The sequence below is a fragment of the Terrapene carolina genome, unplaced genomic scaffold (genome assembly GCF_002925995.2).
Source record: "Terrapene carolina triunguis isolate 2854851 unplaced genomic scaffold, T_m_triunguis-2.0 Scaffold67, whole genome shotgun sequence".
Taxonomy (NCBI): domain Eukaryota; kingdom Metazoa; phylum Chordata; order Testudines; family Emydidae; genus Terrapene; species Terrapene triunguis.
The window spans coordinates 51931914-51941063 of record NW_020664418.1 but is presented as its reverse complement, the minus strand read 5'-3'; the positions used below and the strand labels follow the sequence as shown (position 1 = coordinate 51941063).

Below are 9150 nucleotides of genomic sequence, written 5' to 3'. Positions count from 1 at the left end.
CTGACCAAATATATTTGATATAGTACAGATCAATGTACCACTATTACACACTTCTGCCAGCGCAATCCTATGCTATTCAAATCCCAGCCCCAACTCCCCCCACACCCCTCTGTTGCTGCACTTGCAGCCTACCCTGCAGCACCCCTGCTGGTCCACTCCTTTCCCCCCGCCACTCGGTCCATCAATCCAGACGAGAGCTGGTTGTGTTTGGTGCCAAAACAGGTAGGCAGTTCTGTGAAGTGAATGAACATGCATTCAAAATTCAGGTAACAATGCAATTCATTTTCACTTGTGACTCCAGTAGAAGCCAGCTCCCCCTGCCTGTTCACTTCTCCAGGTGAACAGGCCTCGGCAGTGCTGCTAACAGCATGGTATGGCCCAGTGGCTTCACCCATGGCCCCAAGTACTGACATCTGTCCAGGGACGAGAAGGCAGCCAAGGGTGGGAGCCAGGGCACAAAACCCAAAAGGCCAGTGAGGTCCCTTAACCAGCCACTGACCCAATGGTAGAAGCACCAATACACCAAGCCCAGGGGCTTGCCTGGACAGTGGCCCCAGGGGCCTGAAGCATGGCAGAGACTCAAACACCCTGGGTTTGGATCGGAGAAACAACAGCTTCTTCCCTCTTCTAGCCGCCCCAGAGACACTCCCCCCGCACCCACTGAAGTCTCTTCATCCATTTAAACCCTAGTCTGCAGCCTTCGGGAAACCCAAGGAGAGGCTCATGGCAGGATGGGCTCCGTGTCTGCCCTGCTCCGGCTGCTGATGTATAACACTCCAGTGTCACATGTGCAGTGCCTGGGCAGCATCCTCGCTGGAGTGTGACCCTGGCTGGCACAAGCTGCTCTGCCAAGGCCGCGGCTCACCCCTGCCTCACACCTTCGCCTCTAACATGGCGTCCATCAGCCGGGCGCTGCTTGTGATGGCTGTCGTCAGGAATATAAACTTGTATCCTGAGAAATCCAAAGAGGTGAAAGGAAAATGGGTGAGACCAAAGGGCAGAGAGAAGTGGGGCTGCCAGGCTGCAGCTGAACCCCTGCTAGCGCCTGGCACTGCCACCAAGCCAACAGCAGAAGCATCACTATGCCAAGTACTGGGGGAGATGTTCAGAGTGCTGCTGTGAACAGACTGGGGGGAAGTGGGTGTTGACTCCTCCAGGCAGGGAGAAGCTGGGGGAGCCCAGAGCAGGCATCTGGCCAGGCCAAAGGCATGTGATGGGTGCCTCCCTAAAGCACCGTAAGGGAGGCCCGTACACCTCGGCACATGGACCCATGGCAGGAAGACTGGGGGGGATGGTCCAAGGCTTTAACCTCCCCCTTTACTATGTGTCAGCCTGGCAATTAGCCTCTGTGGCTGCAGCAGGTCCAGTTTCAGTAGCCAATGGCACAGGCAGGGCTAACTCACTGAGTCTGTGCCATGGGGTTATACTGTGGGTCTCTTTCCGAGAGGGAGGGGGGCAGTTTCTGGCTGTTAGATCCTTCCTCCCCAGCAGTGGAGGAGACAGTAACCCAGTGCTCTGGATGGTACCTTTCTCCTTCCCCAGGAATCGGAGAGCAGAGATCTCAGAAAAGGTGCAGCCTCCCAGGAAGACTGCTAGGATGACACGCTGCGCCTCCCAGGCGGGATTCTCCTCCATGACCGGCTCTGGAAGGAGCAGAGGATGAAGTGGAGCGGCTCCCCGAGCCCCCCCCCCAGCGATCCCAGGAGCAGGTATTACCTGTGGGAGCAAACTCATTGCCGTTCAGCAGGCGCACCACCTCCTCCAGGCCCAGCCAGCCCTTGCGCTCCAGCACCTGAAAGGAGACGGGCAGGGGAGTCCGTCAAGAGCAGGGGAAGCAGAAGAGCACCATAGGCCCAAAGCAGAGCAAGAGATCAGCTGCTAGCCCAGGGCACTGGGGCGGAATAAAGGTCAGACGAGCAGGCAGGTGCCTCACCTCTCCAGGAGCAGGTTAGACATTTCTAGCCCATCCAGCCCCAGCCAGGGGCCATAGTCCCAATCAGAGGCACCTGTGGCCTATGCAGCAGGGGGGATCTGCTGGGCAGCATAGCAGGACCCACGAGGGCACCACGGAGCAGGAGGCACTTGCACAAACCTGACTGCTCCCAAGGAAGACGGAAGCCCATGTGCCAAGGGACAGGAGTTCCCTGCACCACACAGCATGGGCAGCTCTTGCCCCCCGGGGTGGGGCGCCCACAGATAGACTCACCTGTTCAATGATCTTGCAGCTCAGGGGGATGTAGGCCCCACTGAAGACATAGGCCATGTCTCGGGGCACCTTCAGGTTGTATTCACCATCAACCCGGGGGATCTGCAGAGACAGGCACATTACACCCCCCAGCAGTGAGTGAGCTATCGGTGCCCTCTGGGAGCAGAGGCTCTGGGTTTGAAGCACCCATGGGTGCAACCTCTGGGGTGCACAAATACATGAGACGCTGACCTGGCTGCTCTGGGCAGGACACAGAGTCCCCGGCCAGCTAGTGAAGATCCAGTGCCAAGCAGGCGAGCTTTGCACTGCTGTGAATGCAGCAAACTTGGGCCCTGGCAGCCAGCCGGAAGGTGCAAGTTCCATGGCCAGGGACACGCCTCTCTGCTGCTCTCAGAGCACCAGCCCCTAACCACACAGGGCCTTTCCAGACTACAGATTCTCTCCCGACGCCCATGGGAAGCCAGGCCAGCTCCTGGAGTGCAAGCGCAGTGTGTTCACACTGACCCACTCTGCTATACAGGGGCCTTTGCATTCTGCCAAGCTGCATCTTCCGGGGACGCGGCCCCAAACACTGCACAGGGCATCATGCTGCCTGGATGGGGGGGGCCAGGTCCACGGCAGAGAGGAAAGGCCACAGCCTCCCTTAACCCTGGAAGGGAGAAAGGGACCCAGCCACCATTGCTACCTGGATCCCCAAGGGTAACTCTCTGGCTCGCCTGCTGCCCTGCACAGGGATGGCCACAGCCAGGGCCGGAAGAGGGCAGCCAAGGACATTGAGAGCCAGCGATGTTACACACCCCACCGAACCCCATCCTAGCAACAGTGCTGTGGGAGGGGCAGCCCAGCCAGCAGCTCCAGAGGGGACCTACCAAGCCCAGCTTCTTGCTTATGCCTCGGAAATTGCTCTTCCTGGCCAGAGAATTAAAAGCGTCCGTGAGTTTCCCTGGAAAACAAGGCAAAGAGGCGGTTTGGAGCCAAGGCCCTCAGGATCCCCCACTAGCTCATGTGGCCTCAGCAAATTCTCTCCGGCTGGCAAGAGCTGGCGTGAGGTGAGCCTACAGGGAGCGCTGCTACGGGGCAGAGGATACAGGGAGCGAGTTTTATTTCCCCTGGAACTGAGGGTGACCTGCCCTGCAGGGTCTCCCCACTTCTCCCCCCACCAACCTTCCACTCCAGAGCACAGCCAGCTCCCTCCCTGCCCAGCCTGAGCTGGGAGAGGCTAGAGCATGACCCGGAGAGAGACACTGAGCACCCCCCGCCAGCTCTGGGAGCAGGGACCATGGGGAAGTGCCCCAAGATCCTCCCACAGCTCAGAGGCAGGCAGGGCTCAGCCCTCTGAACTGCCCCAGAGCGCTGTAGGCAGAATTGCCCCATACCTGCTGCTCGGTCGGTCACCAGCTTGCTGACTTTGCTCTCCACGGCAGTCAGGGTCTCCCCTGGGGCCTGCTCTGTCAGCAGCCCGATGCGCTTGAGGTTATGAAAGGTCAGCAGGTGCTCAGGCCCATAACTCTGGGGGGCAAGGGGAGATGAGGGTCAGGCCAGAACTCTCGCGCCCAGGGCGGGTGGGCGCAGGACAGAGCCCCAGCCTGGGGAACGGCGCAGTCTGCCAGCCCGGCGCACAATGCCCCGGGGCGTGTGGACACTCGGTGTCCTGGAGAGGGAGTCGGGCCCGCTGCAGCCTGAGGAGATGGCACAGCAAGGGACAACGTGAACACAACATGCAAACAAGCACCCCGTGAGGAGCGTGGAGCTGGTAGTCAGACCTGGGACGAACTGGCCCAGTACCCGCACTCTAACAGCCTCCCTGGCTCTTGGGCCCGGGGGCCAGACCAGAGCCTTCCAGCAACGCAGGAGAGGAGAGCATGCAGGAGAAGGGTTACTGCACGCCCATCTGTTGGCATGTTCCAGCCCCCCCCCCCCCCACACACACGCTCCCCCTGGTACTCCCACCACACATGCTCCCCCCGGTACCTCCCCTACACACACACACACACGCTCCCCCCGGTACCTCCTCTACACACACACACGCTGCCCCCGGTTACCCCCTCCACACACTCCCCCCCCGTTACCGCCTCCCCTCCCACCCACCCGCATGCTCCCCCCCGGTACCCCTCTGCTCCCCCCCCACATACCCCCCACTCACCTGGAGGTACTGGGTTTTCAGGGAGCGATAATCCTTAGGGATCAGTCCTGTGGGGGTTTAACACACAGGGAGAGCTGAGTGAAAAGCCCCATAACCATGTCCCCCCACAGCTGCCCCCCTTCTCCAGCGAGGAGCTCACCATTTTCCGTGACCGACAGGAGGCACATTAAGCGCAGACTCTCGCTGGGGGAGACCTGCACAGAAATTGGGGAGGGTGAGCGAGTGGCCAGACCAGACCAGCCCGTCCCCGCCCAGGCGCGGCACTCACCTGCCGGTCGATGTGCTCTTCTATGTAGCTGGTGCTCTCGCGGATGTCGAACCCCTCCAGGAGAGCTAAGGGGGAAAGGGAACAGTCACCTGCACCCTCAGAGCGAGCCCTGGGCTGCACTGCCCGGCCAGAGCCCGCAGGAGCCCTAGGCCTGGGGATTGCCAGCCTCCTGGGCTGGTGGGAGGAGGGGCCCGGGAATCAGGATCATCCCCAGCTCTGTCCACACTGCCCAGTGACCACCCACTCCACTCTACCAGCTCTGGGAGGAGAGGGCAACGCCTGGTATTCCTCACTAAGTCCCTTGGGGAAAGGGAGCACCCTGCAATGCCCTGCCCCCAGGCTGGAGCAGCAGGTTTAACCCTTCAGGGACCTGCCTGCCAGGTCCCACCAGCCCCAAAGCACAAGCACCTGTCTCTGACAGTGGCCATCTGGAGCGCTGGTGGCCTGGGAGGGGAATGGCACACAGCCCCAGGTGTTGGAGGAGCCCAGGCTGGGCTGGCAGGAGTCTCACTCACAGTGCTCAGTCTTTAGCAGCTCCTGGAAATCCTGCTTGGTTTTCTTCTTCATGATGGACTCGCAGGCGCCAATATCTGCATGCCCCAGACAGAGGAAATCAGTGCGGGGTCTCTGCACAAGAACCCTGGGGCCACGCAGCCGGGGATGGGGCTGCCAGAGGGGGGAGAGAGAGAGAGAGAGAGACGCCCCCACATGCCAGCAGCCTCTAGCCTGGCTGGGGCAGTCTGCACAGCTTTCCCACCCGCCCAGTGTCAGGGAGATGTCCTTAGGCACCCTCCCCTTTCCGCACTGTACACAGGTACCTACGCAGGCTCAGCAGGCGGTGCTCCTGCTTTAACCCCTTCAGCTCCTGGGAGACAAAGTTCTTCATTTGCTTGATGTCCATCCCGCGACGTCGCTGCAGGAGGAGAGAGTGTCTGAGCACTGGGCTGAAGGGAAGGGAAGAGAGGGCCCCTCCCCACCCCCAACAAGGTGAGGGAGAGCCAGGGTGGGGAGCAAAGGGCCCAGTGTGGGATGGGTGCAGCCCCTGGCAGTTGGTGGGGCTGCTCCGGGGCAGGGTGCCCCTCGGGGCCATGCCCAGGGTGACCCTGTCACTCACGTCGTACTGCGTCTGCAGGTTCCGTGCCTTCTGACTCAGGAAGCCGAAGACGTTGGAGAAGTGTTCGTTCCGGATCTCGCTGAACACCTGTGCCAGAACAGCCCCAAAGGGGTCAGCCAGCTGGCCAGGGCCTGGCATGGGATTCCCAAGAGAGCACCCCCATGCCAGGCACGGACACGCCAGTAGCCAAGCACTCATTTAGCAAGCTCACTGCAGCCCAGCAGATTGACAGAGGGCACCGTGGCTAAGGGGGGCCGCGCTGCACCCACAGCCAGGAGGAGCAGTCAGAAAACCTCCAGTGACCGGGCCTCCGAAGGCCACAAGCTGCGAGTTGGGGCTCCACGTGGTCAGCCCCCACAGGGCGGATGCCAGGATGCTGGGGACTGCGGTTCTACAGGGCAAAGGAGCTGGTACCAAAGCCCCATTTCTACAATCTCTGGACTGGGCTCTGCCTCCCCACCATACCACAATCAATCCAACTACCCCCAGCGCTACTCTGCCCACCCAGCTGGCACTCGCCAGGTTAGCAGGGCCCTGGTGGGCGGGGCGCAAGCGGGCATGTCAGCCGGGCTCACCTTGTCCTGGGCATTGAGCAGCACTTTGAAGCTCCTGTCAGAGGTGGTGACGTCTGGCCCGAAATCCACACTCCCTGCCGAGAGCAGGGGGACAGTTACAATGCCCAGGCCACTGCCCCATGCTCTGCGGCACTTCCAGTGCCCCGGGACGGACTGTTCCATTAACCACCCACCCGGCCAGCGGGACGCAGCCTGGGCTAGCAGCCACACTCAGCAGCCCCAGAGCTGGGGGCCATCTGCGCTCCGAGGGGAATCCACCACAGCTACTCCCTGGGGATGGGTCCTTGGGGCCTGGGCTGTGCCCACCCCGTAATGCTGGCTTACGCCTCCCTGAGAGGCATCTGCAACAGCCCCACTGGTCTGACATGCGCCATGCGTCCTGCCGCTTGGCATGGAGCATCCGGTCTGTGCCCAGAGGGGACAGAGGCAGCGAGCAAAGCTGCCAAAGGAACTGCCCCAGAGCACAACACAGCTCCTGTGCCAACCCCCACGCCCCCGTCAAAGGACTTGGGAGACCATCTGCAATGGCCAACATTAGGTAGCCCCTACCCACATCCCAGCCTCCCTGGCCCCCTCCCCCACCTTGGGGAGCTGCTGAGGAAGATGGTCTGGGGCAGAGATCTGCAGGCACTTTCGTCTCTCTGCAGTCACCCCCCCATGCCACAGGCAGGGCCCCCTTGCCCAGCCCTGCTGCCATCTCTTCCAGCCACCCACACTTACCACATTTGATGCGGAACGTGTCGTCCACCAGGCCCTCATACACCACCTGGGAGCAGAGCGCCGTGACGTAATCCACATCTGCAACGAGACGCACAGGGGCACATGTTGGGCCTCCCCACCTGACCCCCACCTGCCAGTGCTGGCTGCCCCCAGCTCACTACCTCAAGCCCAAGAACAAGCCCCTCAGCAGCCCCTAGAAAGAGCCCACTACCCCTCCCCGCAGAGGCCCCCAGCAGCAGCCCGCGCCTGTGACTGCAGCAGCCCCTACCTCGGTCCATGAGGAAGACATGGCTGATCTCAGGCCTCCTGGCTTGGCTGTCACCCTCGCTCTCCTCCACCAGCTCTCGCCACACCTCATAGACCATCTGGGAGGGAGGGGAGGCAGCACATCAGTGCCCATACACGCCGGCCCCAGGCCAGGAGCACATCAGCAAGCCCCCAACACCAAAGAACAGGCCGGGACAGCTTGCCAGCAGCGAGCCCTGGGGCAGGTGGTTGGGTCCCTCACAATCACGTCAGCTGACCGATTCCCCCTCACTCCTGCCTTGATAGGAGGCAGGCGTTTCCCTGGCCCCCGTCTATGCGACGCTCCCTGCGGGACACATTTATAACAACCAGCAGTCCCTCTGCAGGGGGGAGCCCCCATTCCACGGGCCCCACCTGGAAACTCACAGGTGGGATGTTTGTACGCGTCTCCCTGTCCCCCATATTTGTACGAGTCCCCACATCCCTGAAGGGATTCAAATGAAAGGGCTCCCACTTCCAGCAAACAGCCCTGACCCCGGAGCAGGGGGACCCCACCAGGCCACGCCCCCCAGCCGTGCAGCTCTCGTACCTTGGCACACCTGCCAATCCCATAGGTGTTCGTGAAAGGCCCAAAGAGGGAGTTCAGCAACTGCAGAGCTCGAGCGATGGTGCTGATCCAGCGCTGATCCCCTTCCTGCAGGGCCCACGAGAGCAGCAGTCAGCAAACACTGACCCCCCAGGACTCCCCAGCCAGGGCAGGCTGGCCCCCAGGAGCCCCCCAGCATCTAAGCAAGGACATGGACTTTGGCCAGGGTGCACTCCCAAGGCTCTCAGCTCCCCAAGGTGCTGACGGGGGCATGGGAATCTGTTCAGCCCAGTGGACACCTACCCACCTCTCCCAAACCAGCACAGCACTGGCAGTCTGCACAGGCCAGCCCACCAGGTGAGGGGGTGTGTGTGTGTCTGTGTGTGTAAAGCCCTGCCTTCCCCCCGCCCCGCTCTCCCGATGGCTTTGCTGTGATGCTGCAGGGGTGATTTCCCAGGGAACTATGCCACTGACCAGGAAGTAATCCCGGAAGAACTCCGGCAGCTCCATGCTGAGGAGATCGTCATCCAGGGGGAGCAGGTAGAAGGCCCACTCGTCACAGGTCACATCTGAGGTGGGGACAGAAGAGAGCAGAGGCAATGTAGTCCCAGGACCCGCTGTAGCGATGGCCCGAGGGCTCTAACACGCAGGCCCTGCAGGAGCTGGACTTTCAGGGGGGGCCTATTTGCTGTGGTGCTGGAGCAGGATTGCTCATCATTCTCCCTGTACGACAGGTCCCGGAGGGGGCCCAGCCTCTCCCGCATTGATGGTGGGGTCTGTGTACCCCTCCCCTGTGTCTCCATTGGGGGATGTTCCGGAGCACTGTAATTTGCGTTCCCGTCCCCACGCCAGGACAGCACATGGATGCCTACTCTGTAGGGGACAAGCCCCGGTGTTCTGCTGTCTGAGCTTCCCCACCAAGCTGGATCTAGGCAATGACCTGAACGACGGCCCCTTGCGGTCCCACAGTGCCTGTCACATCACCTTCCCCACTCACCACCATAGATTCCCTCTTCCTCCAGCACCAGCTCACAGCTGTAAAACTGCAAGAGAGGAAGAGGCTGGTTAGTGCCCAGGCAGCTCCCGCACCGTGGCCAATGGGGTGTGACCAAGGGTTCCATGGCAGTGCCTCGGGGTGGCCCTCTTCGCTGCGCCTTGCCAGACATGGCAACATTTGGGTTTGGTGTCAAACTTCTGGACAGGAAACTGGGAACTGGTTATTCTGACTCTGTGGGGAAGGGAAGCCTGGGTGTGCAGGAGAGTGGGGCGGAAGGGGACTGGATGTGTGGCAG

General features: G+C 61.4%; 1 protein-coding gene across 1 annotated transcript; it reads right to left on the bottom strand.

Annotated features, from left to right (window-relative positions):
• Positions 1–176: 176 nt before the first annotated feature.
• On the bottom strand, positions 177–9024 carry VPS33B (VPS33B late endosome and lysosome associated). Its single transcript, XM_029910780.1, has 18 exons — positions 8856–9024; positions 8333–8427; positions 7862–7966; positions 7295–7391; positions 7027–7104; positions 6307–6380; positions 5732–5818; positions 5440–5530; positions 5133–5207; positions 4618–4682; positions 4489–4543; positions 4350–4396; positions 3583–3715; positions 3076–3149; positions 2207–2308; positions 1717–1792; positions 1527–1643; positions 177–952 (listed from the first exon to the last, which is right to left on the bottom strand). The coding sequence occupies exons 1-18, from the start codon at positions 9022–9024 to the stop codon at positions 873–875; spliced, it is 1620 nt and encodes a 539-aa protein (XP_029766640.1). The 3' UTR covers positions 177–872.
• Between the last annotated feature and the right edge of the window lie 126 nt (positions 9025–9150).

Excerpts from the sequence above, each read along its gene's own strand:
- VPS33B (XM_029910780.1), bottom strand. The coding sequence starts at position 9,024 with ATGTCTGGCAAGGCGCAGCGAAGAGGGCCACCCCGAGGCACTGCCATG. Across the intron at positions 4,544-4,617 it reads AAGAGCACATCGACCGGCAG|GTCTCCCCCAGCGAGAGTCT; the intron begins GTGAGTGCCGCG and ends ATTTCTGTGCAG. Across the intron at positions 1,644-1,716 it reads CAATGAGTTTGCTCCCACAG|AGCCGGTCATGGAGGAGAAT; the intron begins GTAATACCTGCT and ends TGCTCCTTCCAG.